A 25,152-nucleotide genomic window follows, 5' to 3' on the forward strand; every position below is an offset into this window, starting at 1 on the left:
CAAATTACTTAAGGTCAAATGTGTACATCCTTTCAATTACCGAGCCTCTGATGTCTGTATTATATTTATGGCCTGAGGATGCGTTTTCAGAAACTAGTTCAGCAGAAGGATTTTTAAAGTGCCTTATGAAGCAGCAATTATCCCCAGAGAAATACTAGATTGTAAGGTAGGATTTCTGGGTTTGGGCATTTCTTATTTCTCTTCTAATAACAAGTTTTGACCTCATCTGTAATGTGGATTTCTGTCTACCTCACAGAGTTATTAAGAAATTAAACATTTTTTGTTAGTAAAACATATAAAATGTAATATAAATCTAAAGGCTATTCTTATGGAATTCCATAATGTCCATCTTCTAAACAGAGAGGAAGGAATGAGAGTATTTTTTAAGTGCCTGCAGTATGTTTGGGTTTTATATACACTATCTCATGTAATACCCACAGTTAACTTTATGAAGCAAGAATTATTATTTTGGTTTAGTAGTTAAGGAAACAAAACACTCAAATAAGGAGCTTGCCCCAGATCACATGACTGACTAGTAAGTGGTAGAACAGGAATTAAAAACCTGTATTTGTTTTTCCTGGTTTTTCAAGGGAAAAGGCAGTCAGTCTCCTCTCAGTTGATCTTTCATGAGGTTGCAGTTACTATAAAGGAGACTGAATTAGCACTACTTGTGCTGCCATTTGGGCTTTTCAGGTGGCACTGTGGTAAAGAACCCTCCTGCCAATGCAGGAGATGTAAGAGATCTAGATTCGATCCCTGGGTTGGGAAGATCCCCTGGAGAAGGAAATGGCAGCCCACTCCAGTATTCTTCCCTGGAGAATCCCATAGACAGAAGCCTGGCAGGCTACAGTCCTTGGGGTTGCAAAGAGTCAGATGTGACTGAAGCGACTTAGCATAACATGATGCCATTTAAGTCTAAAACCTGAGAGCACCATGGTTCCCAGAATACAGTATACTGGGCAATTTGAAATCCTTCCACTGGAGAGTACCTCAAAATGGTGGGAGGTAGGGGCCAACAAGTATTCTTTTAAATGCTTTACTGATCTTACTAGGAATTAAGAGAATTCTCCAAGGCCAAAATGAAGAAGGAAAACCAGAGTGTTAGGTATACTGAACGTGCTGATGCCTTAAGGGGCTTTACCAGTCTTACTTTTTAAGGACCTTGTCTTTTAACAACTAGAGTTAGATAGAAGTTGAAGCCTTGGGCCCATGCAAGGCAGAAAATGGACCTGGGACAGCCACATGAAAAAACAAATGGATCCCTCAAATGTTTACTCCTCAGTGAAAAGACGAGGAAGAGTCTCTGCCTGGGCCATGGGTAGGGGAACTGAGTCATTCTTCTGATAAAAGCTTTCCCCCATGGAAATCCAAGGTTCAGATATAGTGTCTGTGTTGTTTCAGAACTCCAAAATTGTAGAGGGATATTTCTGAGTGCCTGGCAGAAGGAAACCCAAAACCTCTCTAGAGGGTTTGGTTGTTTTCAACCCAGATGTCATAGAAGTCCCAAAAGTGAAGTACCATTGAAAATCAGTTCAGTTCAGTTCATAATCACAGAGCCCTCAAAACTCTCAAAACAAATCCTTCATGATGAAACATCAGTAGACACAACAAACAGTAAGACTGTAACCTCAAGGAGTTTCAGATAATAGAAACATCGGATAGAAATTTTAAATAAAGTATTTGAAAATGATTAAAGAATAAAAAGGAATTTTAAAATGAGAAAAGTACAAACCTCTATTTTTTAAAGACAGAGTTTAAAAAAGCAAATTGAATATCTAAAATGAAACCATTTAAATTTAAAAATCTTTTAAAAATTAAAAATAAAATAAAAATCTTAGATAGGTGATTAGGCAACTTAGACCTAGATAAGAATTAACTTTAAGACATGTGTGAGGAATTTCTCCAGAGTGCAATACAGAGAGATGAAGAGATGGAAAATATTAAAGAGAAAAGATAAAGATAATAATATTAGAAGGTCCGATATATGCTGAACATGAATTCCAGAATAAAAAAGAGTCAATATTTGAAAAGATAATGACAGAATTTTCCAGAATGTGTGATAAACACAAATGTATACTTTAAAACATTGTGGAATAACTGAAGTCAAAAAATCTGAGCAAATAATCACACAGAATACAGTCATCCTCAGTATCTATGGGGGACTGGTTACAGGAACCCCTGAATACAAAGATCCACACACACTCAACTCTCTTATATAAAATGGTGTAGTACAGCAAGCTCTCCATATCTGCAACTTTCACAATGCAGACTGAACCTTCAAAGGCACTGCAGTTAGGCTGACAACACATTTCTTGACAGCAGTAGTACAAGGCAAAAGATAATAGAATAATACTTTAAAAGAATTAAGAAAAAAATAGTTGTCCACCTAGAATTTTATATCTGATTCTACTGTTATTTCAGAATGAATGCAAAATCAAGACATTTTCAGCAAACTAATATAAATATATTCACTGAAAGAACAATTGAAGAGTATGTTTCAAGAAGAAGATAATTGAACCTGGAAAGTAAGAATGAGATGTAAAATGTAGTGCTAGGGAAAGATAGGTTAGCATGTGAGTATAACTAAACAATCATTGCCTGTAACTGTATAAACCAGTTATAGTAGCAAAAGTGATCAGTTGGCAGTATAACAGTGTGGAACTAAATTATCCAACACCTGTTAACTCAGGAGTAATTTAAATATTCAGAGGTCCTAGTGTTGTTTAATTAAGGATGAATTTTAGACTTAATTATGTCAGCTGTACAGTTATGATCTGAAGGGGACCCACCAAAAGATTAAATATAGAATGATTAACATCTGAATCAATGGAAAGGGGAAAAGGGAAGAAAATTCAGTTGATTGTTAAGGAGAAAAAAGAAGTTAAATGTACAACTTGAAAAATCAAGTTAAATAGAAATGATATTTAGAAATGATAATTATAATAAATTTAATACATCAGTTATGAGAAATTAAACTCATCAGTTTAGTCAGACATAGATCAGATTGTTTTTAAATCTTGCTGCATGCTGTTTACAAGAGACATTGCTGTAATATGACACAAAGGTGTTAAAAATAAAAGAATATAAAACATATACCAGGCAAACCTTTATCAAAATAAAGCTGGTGTTAATTGTACCAAAATTAGACAAAAAAGACTTTGGTGCTAAAAAGCGTTAAAGAAGTTACTATCTAATGATTTAAAAAAAAAAAATAGATCACTATGAAGATAAAAGTTGTACATGCTCCTAAAAAACATAGCCTCAAAATAGATAAAGCAAAATTCGACAGAATTACATGGAAAAAATTACATAGAAAATCCACACTCGTTAGAGGATATTTTAATACACATCTCTCAATAATTGATAAATCAAATAGGCAAGACAAAAAAGTATCAGTCAGCATAAGCTAATCAGTTATAAATCAATTCAGTTCAGTTCAGTTGCTCAATCGTATCCGACTCTTTGGGACCTCAATGGACTGCAGCACACCAGGCCTCCCATCACCGACTCCCGGAGTTTACTCAAACTCATGTCCATTGAGCTGGTGATGCCACCCAACCATCTCATCCTCTGTCGTCCCCTTCTCCTCCTGCCTTCAATTTTTCCCAGCATCAGGGTCTTTTCAAATGAGTCAGTTCTCATCAGGACGCCAAAGTATTGGAGTTTCAGCTTCAGCATCAGTCCTTCCAGTGAATATTTAGGACTGATTTCCTTGAGGATGGACTGGTTGGATCTCTTTGCTGTCCAAGGGACTCTCAAGAGTCTTCTCCAACACCACAGTTCAAAAGCATCAATTCTTCATCAATTTTAAATCAGTTTTAAAAAATAAAGTCATTCCTATTTAACAAGTGATTTGAAAATGAAATTTTTGAAGATACTCTTTAAGATAGCAATAGGTTACAGTATGGCTAGAAAAATGTTAGTAAAATATCAGATATTTACAAGGAACTTTTAAACTTATACTGAAGATGAAATCTCCATTAAAGAATACTTAACATATGGAAAATACTATGTTCATGGAAGGAAAGGCTCAATATCATACATAAAAAGTTATTTTTTCCCAAATTATAAATTCACTGGGATTCCAATCAAAATACAAATAGAATTTTCCTGTGGCACTTGAAGATCAGATCAGATCAGATCAGTCACTCAGTCGTGTCCGACTCTTTGCAACCCCATGAATTGCAGCACGCCAGGCCTCCCTGTCCATCACCAACTCCCGGAGTTCACTGAGACTCACGTCCATCGAGTCAGTGATGCCATCCAACCATCTCATCCTCTGTTATCCCCTTCTCCTCCTGCCCCCAATCTCTCCCAGCATCAGGGTCTTTTCCAATGAATCAGCTCTTCGCATGAGGTGGCCAAAGTACTGGAGTTTCAGCTTTAGCATCATTCCTTCCAAAGAAATCCCAGGGCTGATCTCCTTCAGAATGGACTGGTTGGATCTCCTTGCAGTCCAAGGGACTCTCAAGAGTCTTCTCCAACACCACAGTTCAAAAGCATCAATTCTAGGGTGCTCAGCCTTCTTCACAGTCCAACTCTCACATCCATACATGACCACAGGAAAAACCATAGCCTTGACTAGATGGACCTTTGTTGGCAAAGTAATGTCTCTGCTTTTGAATATGCTATCTAGGTTGGTCATAACTTTCCTTCCAAGGAGTAAGCGTCTTTTAATTTCATGGCTGCAGTCACCATCTGCAGTGATTTTGGAGCCCCAAAAAATAAAGTCTGACACTGTTTCCCCATCTATTTCGTATGAAAGATCGAGGAGAAAGAATAGCCAAAACAATAGTGAACAATAACAAAGTAGGGGGACTTTTTCTTCCAGATACGCATTTAATAAGACTGTGTTATTGGTATAGGATCAGACAGTAAGACAAAGGGTAACAGAGTATACAACAGCTTTTGGGAACTCTATGCAACTGCATTGCAAATCAGCACCCCAAAACTAGCTACACTACTGGAGAGAGTTCACAGTTTTACAGCTGTTTTGGAGGGCAGTTTAACAATATTTAATAAAGTGGAAGATGAATTCTTCAGGCAAGAATACTAGAGTGGGTAGCCATTCCCTTCTCCAGGGGATCTTCCCAACCCAGGGATTGAACCTGGGTCTCCTGGATCGTAGGCAGATTCTCTACCATCTGAGCCATCAGGGAAGCCCATATATCCATCCTATAACCCAACAATTCTACTCTTAGGTATACATACTGAAAAAAATCGTCCCACATATGAAAAAAGAAACAACTGTAAGAATGGCTGTGAAAACTCTTTTGAAATAGTAAACAATTCAAAACAATATTGCATGTCTGTCAAAAGAGAGGAAATAAATTGTGATATAATGGAGTACTATTAGCAGTTAAACTAGAGCTAAATTTACATCATGGGTACATTTCAAAAACATAGTGTTGAACAAAAAAAGCAAGTTGTAGAATGATATGTTCACTATAATACTATTTATATAAAATTTTAAAGTGTGCAAATTACATATATATACACACACACACACACAAATAGTAAAGTATAAAAATACTCATGGAGAAGGGCACAAAGGAGGATTCAGCCTTGTCTGTTACCTTTTATTTCTTGAAAAAAAAAAAAGACCTGAAATAAAGATGTCAAAATATTAGAATTAACAAAGTAATACTTTGGTATACTTTGAAGTTCATTTAAAGGAAAGTCTAAAGTTCCATTGTAAATCTTATATAGCACTTTCTAATCATCCAAATGAAGTACCAGTTTCTTGGCATACATAGCCTCTCTCTTTGTGTCTAGGTCTATATCTCTTGTCTCTCATCTAGGAACCACCGTCACCTTCTCACAACTTCTTCAAAATGGGAATGAAGCTAGAAGCTGTGGACAGGAAGAACCCTCATTTCATTTGCCCAGCCACTATTGGGGAAGTGCGGGGCTCAGAGGTGCTTGTCACTTTCGATGGGTGGCGAGGGGCCTTTGACTACTGGTGCCGCTTCGACTCCCGTGACATCTTCCCTGTGGGCTGGTGTTCCTTGACTGGAGACAACCTGCAGCCACCTGGCACTAAAGGTAAAGGCTTGTAAAGTCGGAACCCAAGTTGCTAAGGGAGCTTACCTAGATCTCCCATGGTCAGCATACCTTCACCAGTAAACCTCACTCACAAGCAAAGGAGGATCAGGGGCCAGCAACTAGGGTAAAAAACCAACATCTAGTCAAGAGTAGTCAGAAACAGAAAGAATTTAAACATCACTTGAGGATAGACATGGAGTTTGGCATAAAGTACAATTTCCTTGCTCAGATAGCTTGGTTTATTCTCAGGCAACTAGCTTCTCATCTCTCTTACTCTTATTCCTGGACTGTTCCAGAGTTTGAATAGTATCATTCTTGAGGTGTACATCCCAACTTTGTATTTGAGCTGGAGTAACATTATATTACATAAAAATACTTAACCAGCTCTGTAGTTTAGTGGAAAAACCATGGGCTTAGATGTTAGGTAGACTTAGATTTGAAGTCCATCTCTGCCTTTTCCCAGCTGTGTGGCTTTTTGGTCAGTTAGTTGACCTCTCTAAACCTCAAAATTCCTCATCTGTAAAAGAATACCTACTTTATAAATGAGATTACCTGGGCAAAATGTTTACATAATGTCTAGCAAACACCAAATGCTAAACAAGTGTTTTTATTGTATTACTGCTGCTGTTTTTCTATATTAACATAATTATTAGTATTTATTATAATTACTATGTAATATGCTATATTATTATAATACTCTTATTATTAAAATAACTGCTACTAATGGGCAAATATACATAAAATACTAGAATAGTACCACAGAGTAGTTAACAGTCAATATTTCTGATGATCGTGATGTTGGAGAACATCCAGGATAAAGTTTGAGGTAGCTCTTAATAAAGAGTAAGAAATAAGTAAGAGTAATAAAAATAAATAGTAAGAATCTCATTCCTAAAAGTACTGGTAAATCTGAGAGAATAGAAAGTCACCCTTCCTGTTGTCTGTGGGTTTCATTTCTAAACCTCTATCAGATTCATTCATTCAATTAGCCAAATATTTCTGTAGTACCTAATTGTGAGCCAAACTGAGGATACAGTAGCTACAAAGATGAAAAGCATTCATCAAGTGCCCTCATGACACTTTAATTTTAGAGGGATGAGATAGTCAATATACATTTAAATCAAGAAATAAACAAGATGATTTCAGATAAACAATTTTTCCTAAGGAAATAAAGTATAATAAAATAGTAACTGTGAAAGGATTTGTGTAACAGCTTTATTGAATATAATTGAAGTAAAATAAGTTGCACATATTTAAAGTATACAGTTCGAAAAGTTTTGACATATATATATATATATATATATATATCCATGAAACCATTACCTTAATCAAGATAATGAACATATCCATCATCCCCAAAAGTTCACTGTTCCTTTTTGTGGAGAGGGAGCTTTTCAGATACACTTTCTTTTTAGGAAAAATTGTCCAAAAAGATGATTGATATTTTAATTTGATGACAAAAAGAAGCCATGCAAGGAAAGAGAATTCCAAGCAGGCAGATGTGACATACTTACAATGGTATTGAGACATGAATGAGTTTATTATGTTTCAAGGGCAGAAAGAATACTGCTCTGACTACAGTGGACCGTGGGAGGGGGAAAGTGGCACAATCATGTAGGACCTTATAAGCCAGAGTGAGAATTTGGATTTTATTCTAAACATAATGGGGAATTAGCAGAAGGAGTAACAAAATCTGATTTACTTAAAAAAAAAAAAATCACTTGCACTTGTGTCCAAGAATACAAAAGAGCATGTATGACTCAACAATAAAAAAGATAAATAACCCAGTTGAGAAGATGAGCAAAGAACTTAAACATTTCTCCTAAGGAAATATACAAAAGGTCAGTAAGCACTTGGAAAGATGCTCAACATCAGTAGTCATTCAGTTCACTTCAGTTCAGTTCAGTCATTCAGTCGTGTCCAGCTCTTTGCAACCCCATGAATCACAGCACACCAGGCCTCCCTGTCCATCACCAACTCCCGGAGTTCACCCAAACCCACGTCCATCGAGTTGGTGATGCCATCCAGCCATCTCATCCTCTGTTGTCCCCTTTTTCTCCTGCCCCCAATCCCTCCCAGCATCAGAGTCTTTTCCAATGAGTCAACTCTTCGCATGAGGTGGCCAAAGTACTGGAGTTTCAACTTTAGCATCATTCCTTCCAAAGAAATCCCAGGGCTGATCTCCTTTAGAATGGACTGGTTGGATCTCCTTGCAGTCCATGGGACTCTCAAGAGTCTTCTTCAGCACCACAGTTCAAAAGCATCAATTCTTGGGCGCTCAGCCTTCTTCACAGTCCAACTCTCACATCCATACATGACCACTGGAAAAACCATAGCCTTGACTAGACGGACCTTTAGGAAATGCAAATCCAAGCCACATGGGTATAGATATAATCTAAAGACAGACAGTAATAAGTGTTGGTGAGAATGTAGAGAAATTGGAACTCTCATATGTTTCTGGTGAGATTCTAAACTGCTGCAGCCACTTTGAAAACAGTTTGGAAGTTTCTCAAAATGTTAAACATAGAGTTATCCGTGACCTAGCACGTCTGCTTGTAGGTACATACCCAAGAGAATGGAAATCATATGTCCACACAAAAATGTAACTTTAACTTCATGGCAGCATTATTCATAATGACCAAAAAATTGAAATAGCCCAACTGTCCATCTGATGACAAGATGAACACAATGTGTTATATTCACATGAAATAAATTATTTATTTATTGGCAATAAAAAAAAGAATGAAGTACTGGTTTGTGCTACAACATAAAATGTACCTTAAAAACGTTATGCTAAGTGAAAAAGCCAATCACTAAAGACCACACGTTGTATAATTGCAGTTATATGAAATGTCCAGAATAGGCAAAACCGAGAGACAAAATAGTGGTTTATGGGGTCGCAAAGAGTCGGACACGACTGAGCGACTGATCTGATCTGAGGGGCTTTGGAAGAAGAGGAAATGGAAAGTGACTGCTAATGGGGATTTCTTTTAGGGATGATGAATATGTTCTAAAGTCAGGGATGATAGTCCCACAACTCTGAGTTTGCTAAAAACAATGAATTATGCACTTTAAAAGGTGAATTTTATGGTATGTAAAGTACACATCAATAAAGCTGTTATTTAAGACCTCATTTGGGCTGGTTGATAGAAAATGGGTTGTATCATGGTGACTGTGGACAAGGAAAATATAGGGTTGCTTGGATTAGGTTAGTGGTACTGAGTGGAGAGAACTTGAGATGGCGGCAGCATGGACGAGAGAAGACAGACTTTCTGCCTTGGAAAAGTGCTACTCCTCTAAATGCTCCAAGAAACAAATGTGGGGTCAGTGTGAGACATCCATTGCCCTCCCTCTACGGAGTCTATGAGATAATATCTCTGTGGAAATAGCAGGAAAAGGAGTGTCTTGAGAGCAACAGTGGAGTCATTTTTGCTTACTTAAGACTAAAACAGGATAAGCCTTGGTGCTCCCAGCCAAATTTAGTTAGTAGGCTGAGTTTCTTACTTCCTTGGTTAGAGTAACTCTGCTATTTTGACTGGTAAGTCTCCTAGAGCAATTGGGCGATTCTCAAAAGCCAGAGGAGCAGGAGAGTCTTCTGGACTCACATTTTTTTTCTGACTGCACATCATGCTGATAAGAAATATGGCACACCGTGTGGCTGATGATTCCAGAGTGTTTGCTGGCTCTTTTCCTTCCCTTCTGTGTGTCTCTGGGGATTTTAGATTTTTAATAGATGACCAGAAGGACCAGCTCAGAAGGTAGGAGGTTATTCCAGTTGGCATTTCCAGATAAGGACCTTCAGTCCTTATCCCAGCAGCTGGATTGTTTACTCCAACAACTCTCTCCTCCCCCACCTCATACCCTCAGTTAATTTTATAATGCAGCTTTTAGTAATAGCAGAACTTGGGCCATTCAGTGTCCTGGCTGAGAAACAAGTGATACAACTTGGAAAAAATGTGATTACTCAATTCATTTCACAAAACAAGATGTTCTCTATGTGTAAGCCTGTTCTCTTTCTAATCATCCTATCTCCTCTTTCTTTTCTACCTTCTCGTCATCAGTGTGCAAATGTTAAAAAATTCAGGTACTATACAATTGTTTCTTGCCCACAGTGAGCAGGAAAAATACCGATATTCGTTTAATGTTCTTTTACACACATTATTTCTTTGTATCTTTTGCTAACTTTGAACTCGGTGTTACAGTCAGATACATTCTATTTATAAGAAAAGCAAAGTTCAAAGGATTAAGTGACTTAGTTCTGTTGATCTCTGAGTCTAGAGGGAGAAGCCATGGAGATTTTTAGTAAGGTCCGCTATCAAGGCCATCACTTTAGCCATATCATCTTCACAGTCTTCCCCTGTACTCTCCCATTCTCCTTTGGGCTCTCTTCAAAACTTCATTTGAGACCTTGGGTTTTGGCATAAGCAGTGTAGTGTAACATCAGAGAATTGAACGGAAGTCTAGTCCCAGCTGGACACAAATTTGTTTTGTCTTGGAGCAAGTCATTCCTAAAGCAAGAGATTGAACTAGGTGATCCTTGAGCATCCTGTGCCCCTGTGTACTGTGCAGGCTCCTGGCCTTGACAGAGAGTAAAAGATGACTTCTTTGACTATCTTCTACTTGATCCCAGATGCTCATCTCACCCCTGCCTACCTCTGTACCCCAGCCACACAGGGCTCTGCCTCTCTAAGGGGATCCTTCATGCTAGCTGTTTCTCCTTTGCAAAGCCAGTAGTAAACCTTTTTAGGTCCTAAACTCCTGGGCCAAGCCACTTCTGATGGGCTTCAAATGCTAAGCTTGCAGCTAATCCAGGGTACTGGTTATAAAAAGCAGAAGCTTTTTTTTTTTTTTTTTTCAGCTGATCACTCTTTTTGTATCTGACTTAGAAGAAAACAGAGGTAAACTTTACTTTTTAAAATTAAAAAACCAAATAAAGAGCTCAGTCCACTTGGTGTGACTATAATGTTAATTAGGCACTTAATAATCTAATTAACTCCCCTCCTTTGTTCTGACTGCAGGTGGGCAAGACAGTTTCAGATTATAGCTTAGCTTCCTATATAATGGGATCCCAGCTACTTCATGTTTATATTTTTATTATATATTTTATTGTATATTATTATTCTGGACTGTACACCCGTCTCTTGTGCTTCATATAGTGTAAGCTTGGTCTGGCTGCTCTCTCTGCTGATGCAGATATGCGGGTCCAATAAAAGTGTGGCCCTCGAGCACACCAGTTGGAGTAAATGGTCAACCAGTCCTCCTTTACCCTTTCGGTCTACCCTTTCTACCTGTGGCGTCACACAAGGAGAACATTTCAAAATCTGGTTTAGTGCTGTGCCTAAGGTGCCACAGGAGTATTCCTCTGACCTGGAGAGTAAGAATTTGATACTTAAAAACAAAACTTTCAGAATACCTCTTCCTTTTTTCCTCTGTGTAACATTTAAAAGTGTGTCCCATACTTCATGGATGGATGTTCTCTTTCTGTTGTAAAACTACATAGGAAACTATACTGTAATAACTTTGGAATTCTGGGTCAGAAAGAGAGAATTGGTCAAATTGGAACCCTAAACTGTGCAGGGAAAAACTAAGTAGAGGCAAGAATAACACAACTGAGGCTATTGGTCAGCTAATGGCCTGATTTTCTTCAGCCAGCCATTCATTCAGGTTTAAATATTGTCATGACTAGGGGCTAGTCATTGGATAAATTTGTAGGAATCCTGCCTTTAGAGTTTATAGTTTTGTGAGTGTGTACTTACACTCCCAGGCCAGTGGAGAGTGGTGAGAAGATAACATGAGGTGAGGGGATAGTCTTTGAATAAAGAAGCTGAAATGTAAGTTCTTATAGTTTATTTCAACACCTATCACAACTATTTTATTTGTTTAACAAAGTTATCCCTGCAGCCTGTAAAATAATGCTAGTTTTTTAGTATGAACATAATTCTTTCTACCCTGTCTAGAAGGTTAGGGTTCATGTCTACTTGGAGTCCTTGTTAAGTGGGACCAATTTATTAACTTCATCTTTATATCCCCAGCACTTGGCCCATAGTAGTTATTCAGTAATACTTATTGAGTGAAATAAATCATGCTATATTTTCTGATTTCATTTCTGTTCACCATCATCTAAAGCCATTATTCACTGAGGTACAAAAGTGAGAGGGCTACTATAATTTTAAAAGCAGATTAAAGTTTATTTAAACTATTGTTCTGTTTTAAGTCTTGGAAACTTGTGGCCAAAAATAAGAGTGACAAAGGGCTCTCATCTCCAGAAAGGGATATCTTTGAACTCATGTTCACTCACCTCTCTATCACAAAACACACTTAACACCTTTACACCTGGAATACCCCCTGCCTTTCCACCCAAATTCTTTTTCTACTAAGCCACAACAAACAGGAGAATGTCCTCTTTACAGGAAGTTTCAAGCAATCGGTATATTCTTCCTGTCTCCTGAGAACGTGTGTTCAGTAGCCCTGTCAGAAAAGGCATGAGCCTGTTGATTAATAAGTGAATCAAATCTTCAGTGCCCTTACTGAGGACCGCCGCTTGGCTATTTGGCAGTTTTCCCTTTTTCCCTCTCAGACATAACTAGTTCCGAGCTTTGCCTTTGTTGAATATACCGATTCCTCCCTACACACACACACACACACACACACACACACACGCACACGCACACACACACACACAATATCTTTGTCATTATTCCAGCTTTGGTGTTGTACTTTAATTGCATCTAGAAACTCTGGCCTTTATTCATCCATCTACACAATAGTTGTAGAACAGCCCCATCTTCCCTCGTATCTCAGATGGTAAAGAATCTGCCTGCAGTGCAGGCAACCTGAGTTCGAACCCTGGATTGGGAAGATGCCCTAAAGAAGGGAATGGCTGCCTACTCCAGTATTCTTGCCTGGAGAATTCCATGGACATGAATTAGAAGAGCCTAGGAGTCTACAGACCATAGGGTCTCAAAGAGTTGAGCACAACTGAGCAACTAACACTTTCACTTTTTTTCCAATCTTAGCAGTGTTAGGCTCAGTGAAGATTGTAAAGAAGTACCTACCTCCCAGGTTGATTCAGTGGTTGAAATGAGAAAATGGGTGTGCAAATGCATGTAGCACAGAGTAGATGCCCCACGTCTGTTAGTTATATCTGAATTTAGATGTCTAGACATCCCAAGGAAAGGGAACTGCACACAGAGACACTTAAGTGCTGTATTTTGGTCAGGAAAAATAAATATATTTATGAGATGAGGTTTGTACAGTGAACTAATGCTCCCATAACTGCTTTTCTCTTGATTGTATGCTGATGGTACATAAGTAGAAATGGGAATATGAGGAAATTAAATGAGTGGCATTACATTATGAAGTAGGGAATCTGGGTTCTCTCACTGCTCCTAATTATATCTGCTCAAGGGACAGAAAAGCCCCATATCTCTCTTCCAGCTTCCTTAAGCTGGCTCTTGGCCCTGCCCAGTTCTCTCTCCTGCCTTCACCAACCACAGATGCCTGAGAGGGGTAGCAATTTTCTGGCATGTATAATGAAACAACTGGCATCTCTCAAACTCCTGGAAATAGTGAGATGTGATTTAGGCAGTTCATAAATTTGACCACACCTGCTGTTTTCTTGAAAATACGTGGATCCATGTAGTTTTCTCTGACAAGGTTTTGTTAACACCTACTGTGCCAGCATCAATATATATCAACTTGGAAAATTCCCTGTTTTAAATGTGTTGTTAATTGTTGTCATTCAGTCACTAAGTCTTGTCCAACTCTTTGTGACCTCATGAACTGCAGCATACCAGGCTTCTCTATCCATCACTTTCTCCCTGAGTTTCCTCAAATTCATGTCCTTTGAGTCAGTGATGCCATCCAACCATCTCATCCTCTGTTACCCACTTCTCTTGCCCTCAATTTTTTCCAGCATCAGGGTCTTTTCCAGTGAGTCAGCTCTTCGCATCAGGTGGCCAAAGTATCAGAGCTTCAACTTCAGCATCAGTCCTTCCAATGAATACTCAGGGTTGATTTCCTTTAGGATTGACTGGTTTGATCTCCTTGCTGTCCAAGGGACTCTCAAGAGTCTTCTCCAGCACCACAGTTTGAAAGTGTCAATTCTTTCGTGCTCAGCCTTCTTTATGGTCCAAATCTCACATCCATACATGACTACTGGAGAAACTATTCCAGTTCGGTCGCTCAGTCATGTCCGACTTTTTGCAACCCCATGAACTGCAGCACGCCAGACTTCCCAGTCCATCACCAACCCCCGGAGTCTACCCAAACCCATGTCCATTGAGTTGGTGATGCCATCCAACCATCTTATCCTCTGTTGTCCCCTTCTCCTCCTGCCCTCAATCTTTCCCAGCATCACGGTCTTTTCAAATGAGTCACTTCTTCACATGAGGTGGCCAAAGTATTGGAGTTTCAGCTTCAACTTCAGTCTTTCCAGTGAACACCCAGGACTGATTTTCTTTAGGTTGGACTAGTTGGATCTCCTTGCAGTCCAAGGGACTCTTCAAGAGTCTTCTCCAACACCACAGTTCAAAAGCATCAATTCTTCGGCACTCAGCTTTCTTTATAGTCCAGCTCTCACATCCATACCTGACTACTGGAAAAACCATAGCCTTGACGAGATGGACCTTTGTTTACAAAGTAATGTCTCTGCTTTTTAATATGCTGTCTAGGTTGGAAAAACCATAGCTTTGACTATATGGACCTTTGTTGAAAAAGTGATGTCTCAGCCTTTTAAAACACTGTCTAGGTTTGACATAGCTATTCCTCCAAGGAGCAAGTGTCTTTTAATTTTGTGGCTGCACTCACCATACGCAGTGATTTTGGAGCCCAGGAAAATGAAATCCAATCTGTTTCCACATTTTCCCCATCTATTTGCCATGATAAGTGTAGGTGGTTAGTAAAGTCATATTGAAAACCAGTAATATAAACTCTGTATTTTACATTTTCCCCCTTAATTTTTGAGGAAATACTACAATTACAAATGAGATTTTCTGAATCTCAGTAATGACTTACTAGGAGACAAACAAAATATAAACTTTCATGTATTAGGTTGGCCAAAAAATTGGTTCAAGTTGAACGAACTTTTTGGCCAACCTAATATATCAGGAAGATGAGGAAAACTGGGCAAACTCTTAAATGTAGCAAAGAAAAACAGGAGATTATGAGGGTGATATGGCAGGAAGGCAGGAGTTTGACTGTAAGTTTTTTAAATTGTCCTATGCTAAGGAAAGGTGGAGTGTGTTCATTTGACTACATGGCTGACCGGCAGGTGCTTCATCGCAGTGTACTTTTATGTCGCCTCTTTAAGCAGCTTAGACTTGACCAGACACATTAGCGGACCATCTTCTGAGAATATAGCTCTCCACTTGCTGAAATTGTTCCTGAATCCTCTTACCTGTTGCCCCAGACACTGCTTTGAGTCTCAGTAATGTAAGGCTTTTGAGGTTGGCTCTGGGCCTATTGTGGGTAATTTTATCTTCCTTCTGTTCTTCCTACTCTCCACAGATTTATCCATCGGAGAAGGCCTTAGGGAAATGTTAAATGTCTTTTTGGTTTCAGAAGTCCTTTATTCATGCTGTGGGAATAAGAATCAGGAGGGAGAGAAAGACCTAGATGTGGGGAACTGAACGTGTTAACTCAGCTGGATAGGAGCAGGAGGCAACCCATGCTTTTTTATGTGAACTGGAATTTGAAGCAGTGGAGTTTCAGCTTTGGCATCAGCCCAGCTGGCAGTATATAGCTGAACCCAGCCAAGTTGAGCAAACCTAATAAGGAACACATCCTCTAAATTACTATGCCAAGGCCAGTGATACGCTGCTGTGAATGAAAACACGATCCCAGTCCAGGAAACTGATAAACCAAATGGATTTCCCCGTTTTTTTTCTTTTCCATTGTTCATGTTCTGTGTCATGTGGACCCACATGCACGCGTGCGTGCACACACACACACAAGCTGGACTTATGAATCAGTTTCCAATTACATATGCTGTTTTGTTACTGTAAAGAGGAAAAATCTGGTAATGAATTCTCTGGAGGCAGTTAAGAATCCTCTAACTACGGATTATTGGAGACATAGAAGTCCGAAGTTAGTGAAAAGAGTATGGACTTTGGAGACCGAAAGATCTAGGTTCAAATCCTAGCTTTAACTGTGTGTCCTTTGACAAGTCTTTTAACCTCGTGAGTTCAGTTTCTCCATCCTTAAAATAATCAAATATAATGTTGTCCCAGGAAGAAGTGAGGCACTTATGTGACTGTTAGAGTTGCAAACTGAAGTAGCTACTTTTTTCATGGAACATCATCTTTATTTAACGGAACAACTGACTTGACTGTTTGGCAGACACTTTCTCCAATATTAAGTGAGAAGGTCACTTCAAGAAGGACAACCTGTAAAATTATAAACTTACAAGTAAATATTAGGATCTTGGAAAACTTGTATCCACTAATATGAGCTCAACATCTTTCCAATATGTAAAGAATTCAGAGTCACTCTTGACCATATTATCACCTATCTAGAAGTGACTTTGGTTAAGATACAGTTTGTTACCTTACTATGAAATATGAGATGTCGGGAATGTAAAAAGTCATAGGATCCTAGAATCTCAGGCTTAGAGGAAACCTCAGAAGTCCTCAAATTCAATGTCCCACCTAATTCAGGATGCTCCTTGAGAGCATATTCTGTAAATACTCATATATCCCTTACTAGAATTCTTCCAAAGACAGGGAGATTGTACCCTCCCAAAGGAGCACATTCCTTCCATTTATGATAGCTTTAATGGGTAAAAGTGTTCTTTTTAATTTTGAGCTGAAATCTGCTTTCCCCCAGTGTCTGTCATTTGGCTCTAATTTTGTTTCTTGTTTTACTTTAAACCTTTTCAGAGCACTCTTGATACTCTTGTTCCTCAAGGTCTTTTTTTTTCCTCATATATTTCTGAAATTAGATAGTTTCTAAGGCCCTCATCAGCTTGAACTCTCTTCTTGATCCGTTTTGGTTGATGTTGTTCTTAAGAATAAGCTCCAATGTTGGGAATGGTCCAGCTAGTGCAGAATAGAGTGGCACTCTAGCTTCCCTTAAAAAGTAACTATACTGTGACCTAACTTGTTGAAGAGTTGAAAATAAGGGATTGCACTTTTAAAATTTTTATATTCTCAAATGGTCACAGTAGATGTTTAATTAACCCCTTATTGAGTCTCAGCACAAATTGAATCAAACTTCAGGACATAATGGTCATGTTAGGTAAGGGGGTTTTCTGATCTTTTTTTTTAAGACTGAGGGATACAGTGGTAATTCACAAGATTTAGAAAGTGCTTTTACACTTATCTTTTATCACAGTACCCAAGTTGTAATAAACCAAGTATTTTCCTCAGTAAAAGTTTTCATCAAATAGGAGAATTCCTCTTTTTTCTCCATGATAACTTTTCTTGATTCAAATCAGTAAGGAAGATATAATATCTGCTCTGTAGAAACACGGAAGCCTGCCCTAGAATTGAATTCAGTCATGTACACATGGCCAATATTCAGAGTATACTGTAGATTTAAAATTCAGAGTATATTGTAGATTTAAAATTCAGAGTATACTGTAGATTTTCTGACAAAGGTCCATACAGCAAAAGCTATGGTTTTTCCAACAGTCATGTACAGATGCGAGAGTTGGACCACAAAGAAGGCTGAGCACTGAAGAATTGATGCTTTCGAACTGGGGTGCTGGAGAATACTTTTGGGAGTCCCTTGGACAGCGTGGAAATCAAACCAGTCAATCCTAAAGGAAATCAACCCTGAATATTCATTGGAAGGACTGATGCTGAAGCTCCAATACTTTGGCCACCTGATGCAAAGAGCTGACTCATTGGAAAAAGAAGGGGGTGACAGAGGATGAAATGGTTTGATAGCATCACAAACTCACGGGACATGAGTTTGAGCAAACTCTGAGAGATAGTAACAGACAGGGAAGCCTGGTGTGCTGCAGTTCATTGGGTCACAAAGGGTCAGACATGACTTAGTGACTGAACAACAACTATAGATTCAGAATTATTTGGACCTTCCCATGAAAGTTCCAAAAAATGTAGGTTACACGTACTGTAAAGCACAGAGAACTCTACTCAGTATTCTTTAATAACCTAAATGGGGAAGGAATCTGAAATAGAGTGGATATGTGTCTATGTATGCCTGAATTGCTTTGCTGTACACCTGATCCACTGCAATCCAATATAAAACAAAATTTAAAAGCATTGGATTTAAATCATAACCTCAATTCTAAATTTTCTACAAAACAAAGACTATAGGTCACAAAATATATGTAACCTTTTTTGTATCTGATATTTAGTATTGTATTAAATTAATTTTGTTTTATAATGTTGTTTGCACGCGTGGTTAGTTGCTCAGTCGTGTCTGACTGTTTGTGATACCATCAGGCCCATGGAATTATCCTGGCAAGAATATTGGAGTGGGCTGCCGTTTCCTCCTCCAAGGGATTTTCCCAACCCAAGGATTGAACCCAAGTCTCCTGCGGCTCCTGCATTGGCAGGTGGATTCTTTACCACTCAGCCATCTGGGAAGCCCATAATGTTGTTTAGAAGGATGTTCAATGAGCAACCATTTTCATAGGAAAGGAAGTTAACATTTACCAAACCCATACAGGAGTACATCATGCAAAATGCCAGGCTGGATAAAGCACAAGCTGGAATCAAGATTGCCAGGAGAAATATCAATAACCTCAGATATGCAGATGACACTACCCTTAAGGAAGAAAGTGAAGGAGAACTCTTGATGAAAGTGAAAGAGGAGAGTGAAAAAGCTGGCTTAAAACTCAACATTCAGAAAGCTAATATCATGGCATCCAGTCTCATCACTTCATGGCAAATAGATGGAGAAACAATGGAAACAGTGACAGACTTTATTTTGGGGGGCTCCAAAATCACTGCAGATGGTGACTGCAGCCATGAAATTAAAAGACACTTGCTCCTTGGAAGAAAAGCTCTGACCAACCTAGACAGCATATTAAAAAGCAGAGACATTACTTTGCCAACAAAGGTCTGTCTAGTTAAAGCTTTGGTTTTTCCAGTAGTCATGTTTGGATGTGAGAGTTGGACTATAAAGAAAGCTGAATGGATTAAAGATCTAAACGTAAGACCAGAAACTATAAAACTCCTAGAGGAGAACATAGGCAAAACACTCTCCGACATACATCACAGCAGGATCCTCTATGACCCACCTCCCAGAATATTGGAAATAAAAGCAAAAATAAACAAATGGGACCTAATTAACCTTAAAAGCTTCTGCACATCAAAGGAAACTATTAGCAAGGTGAAAAGACAGCCTTCAGAATGGGAGAAAATAATAGCAAATGAAGCAACCGACAAACAACTAATCTCAAAAATATACAAGCAACTCCTACAGCTCAACTCCAGAAAAATAAACGACCCAATCAAAAAATGGGCCAAAGAACTAAATAGACATTTCTCCAAAGAAGACATACAGATGGCTAACAAACACATGAAAAGATGCTCAACATCACTCATTATCAGAGAAATGCAAATCAAAACCACTATGAGGTACCATTTCACACCAGTCAGAATGGCTGCGATCCAAAAGTCTACAAATAATAAATGCTGGAGAGGGTGTGGAGAAAAGGGAACCCTCTTACACTGTTGGTGGGAATGCAAACTAGTACAGCCACTATGGAGAACAGTGTGGAGATTCCTTAAAAAACTGGAAATAGAACTGCCTTATGATCCAGCAACCCCACTGCTGGGCATACACACTGAGGAAACCAGAAGGGAAAGAGACACGTGTACCCCAATGTTCATCGCAGCACTGTTTATAATAGCCAAGACATGGAAGCAACCTAGATGCCCATCAGCAGATGAATGGATAAGAAAGCTGTGGTACATATACACAATGGAGTATTACTCAGCCATTAAAAAGAATACATTTGAATCAGTTCTGATGAGGTGGATGAAACTGGAGCCTATTATACAGAGTGAAGTAAGCCAGAAGGAAAAACATAAATACAGTATACTAATGCATATATATGGAATTTAGAAAGATGGTAACAATAACCCGGTGTATGAGACAGCAAAAGAGACACTGATGTATAGAACAGTCTTATGGACTCTGTGGGAGAGGGAGAGGGTGGGAAGATTTGGGAGAATGGCAATGAAACATGTAAAATATCATGTAGGAAACGAGTTGCCAGTCCAGGTTCGATGCACGATGCTGGATGCTTGGGGCTGGTGCACTGGGATGACCCAGAGGGATGGTATGGGGAGGGAGGAGGGAGGAGGGTTCGGGATGGGGAACACATGTATACCTGTGGCGGATTCATTTTGATATTTGGCAAAACTAATACAATTATGTAAAGTTTAAAAATAAAATTAGAAAATAAATAAATAAATAAATATAAACAGGAAGAAGAAGAAAAAAAAAAAAGAAAGCTGAGTGCCAGAGAATTGATGCTTTTGAACTGTGGTGTTTGAGAAGACTCTTGAGAGTCCCTTTGCAGCCATCTCCTTGCATACTGCAAGAAAATCAAACCAGTGAATCCTAAAGGAAATCAGTCCTGAATATTCATTGGAAGGACTGATGTTGAAGCTGAAACTCCAATACTTTGGCCACATGATGTGAAGAACTGACTGATTGGAAGAGACCCTGATGCTGGGAAAGATTGAAGGCAGGAGGAGAAGGGGATGACAGAGGATGAGATGGTTGGATAGCATCACTGACTCGATGGACTTGAGTTTGAGCAAACTCTGGGAGTTGGTGAAGTCCATGGAGTCGCAAAGAGTCGGACACAACTGAGTGACTGAACTGATTGATATAAGATCTATGATACAGCAGACCCTTTGATACATTATTCAGTGAATCTCACAAACCCACTATGGGGCATATGACTTTCTTTTACCTTTGAAGAAACTGAGGCTCAGGAAGTTTCCTGAGAGGAATAAGAACTAAAATCTGCTGAATCCTGACCTAAGGAGGTCGTATCAGATGCAGTGTTTATTATATCCATATCCTCAAACTTTATCTCAAGTAAACCTCATAATAGCTCATAGCTCAGAGAAGTTAAGTGATTTGCAAGAATTTGAACCTAATGGTTTCTGACTTCAAAATCCTTTTCTTTCTGTTACACCACACTTCACTTCTCCATGCCTCAAAGGAGTTTTAGAAATAACCATTAGGTAAAGAAGTCTGAGATAATTGTGAATAAGATTGAGTGAATTAATGAATGTTAAGGCTCTTTGAGAATTGCAAAGTGTGATTCTCATACAAGGAGTTTCCATCTGTGATTTTGGAAATGCATAGTGGAATCTATCAGAAACTCCAGGGGCCTTTTTTACCCCAGCAGCCGGGGGTTTGGATGAGTTTGGAATGTGTGTTGGGAGTCTAGTGAGAAAGATCAAGATTGGGAAATAAATTCTGCAAAACACCAGTAACTAGTTACTATACATCTGGACAAGGGAAGTTAGTTTTCTAGGCTAGTTACTGCCAGCTGTTCAGCCACAGAAAATGAAATACAATAGTTCTCACAGGAGAAGTCATTCATAATAGAGTGGAACCACCTGTATATATAGTTGTGCAGTCAGCTGTGCCAATTGAGGTATTCCTAAGAAATTTAACTTTTGTGGAAATAAAAGGGAGTGGAAAAGCCATCAAGGACTCCCTCACCCAGGATATTTTGAGTGCATCCTGGTTTCCCTGACCTTTCTTCCCAGTGCTGGTATAGCAACTGGTAGTCCGACTCTCTGCTTTATATGGCCTAGAAGCCTATTTGGACGGGGCTTAGAGTACTTGTGCCTTTTAGTGACAACATATTACCACACCTTTTTTTCTTTTTTCTCATATTTGTTTATGTGTGTTTTTGTTTCCAAAATTATGTTAACCATATCAAAAATAAAATAATATTCTCATCTTGACTAACGTGTGTGTGTGTGTGCACGTGCACGTGCACGCACTAAGTCACTTCAGTCGTTTCTGACTCTCTGCAGCGCTATGGACCGTAGCCCGCCAGGCTCCTCTGGCCATGGGATTCTCCATGCAGAATACTGGAGTAAGTTGTCATTTCCTCCTCCAGGGGATCTTCCCGACCCAGGGGTCAAACCCATCTCTTACGTCTCCTGCACTGGCAGGCGGGTCCTTACACCAGCACCACCAGGGAGGCCTAGACTAACTTGTTGTAAGTTAAGCCCCAGCCTCACCAAGACTGATAGAACGGTGTTAATTTTGTTTTCCACATTAACACTGAGGAGAAATTGGAGTTTTTTATCTTTCCCAGTAATATTTGTAGGCCTACACCTGGCTTTCAGTGAAATACATGATGCTAAAAACTGAGAATTCAGTAAACTCATTCAGAAATATTCACTGAGTTTCTAATGCATGTACAGCAGGAAACATAATTTATTAGAGGAGATGCTGCTACTGCTGCTAAGTTGCTTCAGTCGTGTCCGACTCTGTGCGACCCCATAGATGGCAGCCCACCAGGCTCCTTCGTCCCTGGGATTCTCCAGGCAAGAACACTGGAGTGAGTTGCCATGAGATATAGATAAATAAAATATAAGGTAGAAACAGTTGCTCATTTGACTTTCTTCTACATCTTATTTAGATCTGGGTATTTTTTTTTTTGATCCACTTTGGCAATCTTTTAATTGATGCATATAAACCATTGTTGGGCAAAGTAATTATTGATATAGTTGGATTAATATCTACCATATTTGCTACTGTTTTCTCTTTGTCAGATCTGGGTATTTTTTAGAACCGTAGAATTCTCATCAAAGTTTCAAAATGGATCTTTTTAGAGATTTGCTAGCTGTGTGACTTTGAACAAGTTATTTAACACTGTCTTAGTTTCTTTATAAGTTAAAGGCAGTAATAGTTCCTATTCACATGATTGTTGTAAGGAGTTAAATGAGTTCACGTATTAGAACATCTAACATATACTAAGCTCTCAAAAATATAGATCGTTTTATAGTCTAAAGCTGTTATTTTGCAAATAAAGAAATTGAGACCCAGCACCTCATCAAGTTTTATTTGGGTTAGCTATCAGATATGTTTTTGTATGATTATAAGTAAGGTGAGTTTAAGTTTTTGTGTATTGCAAAAGCAGGTGCTTATAAGATTGCTGTCAAAAATAGAAGGAAATATTTGAATTACCCAGAAATAAAGTTCAAAATAATACCATACAAATTGAATAGGTGAAAAATAGGGAAGATTGGGAAAGGCTTCTTGGAATTTGTGTCATTTGCTGAAGGATGCCTAGAATGGTTAGCCAACTAGACATGCAATAGAAAAGGGCATTCCAGGTGGACTAACATGTACAAGGCACAAGCTAAGGGGAAAAAATTATTCTGAAAGTTAAAACATAACTTATGTCGGAAAACTAAAACCAGATGATGTAAATTAATAAGCAGGGCCTGTTCAGAAGAGACTTTACCCCGAAAGTTAGAAGAGACCATAGAAGGGTTTTAATCAGAGGAGTGACGTGGTCATATTTGTTTTTTAGACAGATCTTTATGACCTGTTAGATAAGGGATAGAGGTAATGATGGATGAGGGTAAATTAGAGGCAAGGAGACCAGTTGGTTGGCCATTTCAGTGATCAAGGCAAGAGAGAATGAGGATCTGACTTAAGGTAGTGGTTGGAGTGAAAGAAATGAATTTGAGACATTCAGAGGACAATTTTTCTGGGAAAAGGCATTTTCTTTTTTGAGCCACATTCTTTTATGCTTTTAGTGTTAAAGAATCTTTGAACTGGAAGCAGACTGAAATGCTGGGGAGATGCTGGGAGATGCATGGACTTTGATGTCAGACTGCTACTGCTGCTGCTAAGTCGCTTCAGTCGTGTCCGACTCTGTGCGACCGCATAGACGGCAGCCCACCAGGCTCCCCCGTCCCTGAGATTCTCCAGGCAAGAATGCTGGAGTGGGTTGCCATTTCCTTCTCCAGTGCATGGAAGTGAAAAGTGAAAGTGAAGTCGCTCAGTCGTGCCCGACTCTTAGCAACCCCATGGACTGCAGCCTACGAGGCTCCTCCATCCATGGGATTTTCCAAGGAAGAGTACTGGAGTGGGGTGCCATCGCCTTCTCTGTGGATGTCAAACTAAAATAAACTAAATAGAATAAATACAGAGTTAGAGATAGACTGTGTCATCAGCAGAAAATGCCAGATCTAGGCTTAGGTAGTATAAAAACCAGGAAACTAATCTGAAATCAGTCAACAAAGTTAAAAAACTAGAAGGCTAGTTGTCCAAGTGAATTTGTGATGAAAGATACAGTTTCTCCCATCCTTAAAGGTACAGTACTCTGAGCCAGATTCTGACAGGCTAACTTGATTTCTAGTTAACCTTTTATTTCAAGGACTGAAATAATTACTGTGCATCTATTATTCTAATTAATATATACTTCCCTTTTCTATACTTAGCCATATTGCACATTGCCAAGTTTGGACCAGAATTAAAGGTTCTCAGAGTTATTAAAAACTAGCATGTGAAGAAATAGGCATTTCGGTGAACTAGGTTAAAGGGCTGGAAATTGCTGCTAGTATGTGGGGTCCCTATCACAGCTGGTCACAGATACTGCCCAAATTACCCCCTGTGAAATGGAGACCATCAGAATGATTTTATTCTAATTACTAGCCTGAGAGGGATGAGCAAAAGGTGAGGAGAAGGAGGCAAGACACTGACTTGTCCACACTCTTCATCAACTCAAGTGGGCTCACTCTGGTCTTAGGACAGGATTCCCATTGACTGTCGTCTACTGAAACAATGATTCAGAGTCACACAACCAACAGATCTCAAGCATTGTTCTGCCTTGGGTACCCCTTGGCTGCTTTCCTCTTTATCTTTCTTTTTCTAATCCTCCCCATTTTATTCTGCTCTTCTGCCTCCCATGTAGCAGTTAGAAGGAAAGAGGCTCTAATGTTTGTGGTCACTATGTGGCCAGTGCCATAGTAGTCTCATCGTATGTTATTTTGTATAATCATAACAGTAACACATTCGGAAAGTACTATTATCTGTTTTACAAATAAAGAAACAACAATGCAAAGAAATTAAGTAACTTCCTCAGAATCACACATCATGTTCAAATGTCCATGGTTCCAGCTCCAGCTTAGCCATTAA

At 38.9% G+C, this 25,152-nt stretch overlaps 1 protein-coding gene across 17 annotated transcripts in view; it reads left to right on the forward strand.

The window, feature by feature from the left end:
- Window positions 1-25,152, forward strand: part of SCMH1 (Scm polycomb group protein homolog 1) — a 224,645-nt gene that overhangs the window by 125,190 nt on the left and 74,303 nt on the right. For all 17 annotated transcript variants that reach the window (XM_059884821.1, XM_059884820.1, XM_059884819.1 and 14 more), the window contains one exon: window positions 5,802-6,045. In XM_059884821.1, the coding sequence (XP_059740804.1) occupies window positions 5,802-6,045 (244 nt within the window). The remainder of the gene's footprint in view (window positions 1-5,801; window positions 6,046-25,152) is intronic.

Source organism: Bos taurus, chromosome 3 (genome assembly GCF_002263795.3).
Source record: "Bos taurus isolate L1 Dominette 01449 registration number 42190680 breed Hereford chromosome 3, ARS-UCD2.0, whole genome shotgun sequence".
In the NCBI taxonomy this organism is placed as follows: Eukaryota; Metazoa; Chordata; class Mammalia; order Artiodactyla; family Bovidae; genus Bos; species Bos taurus.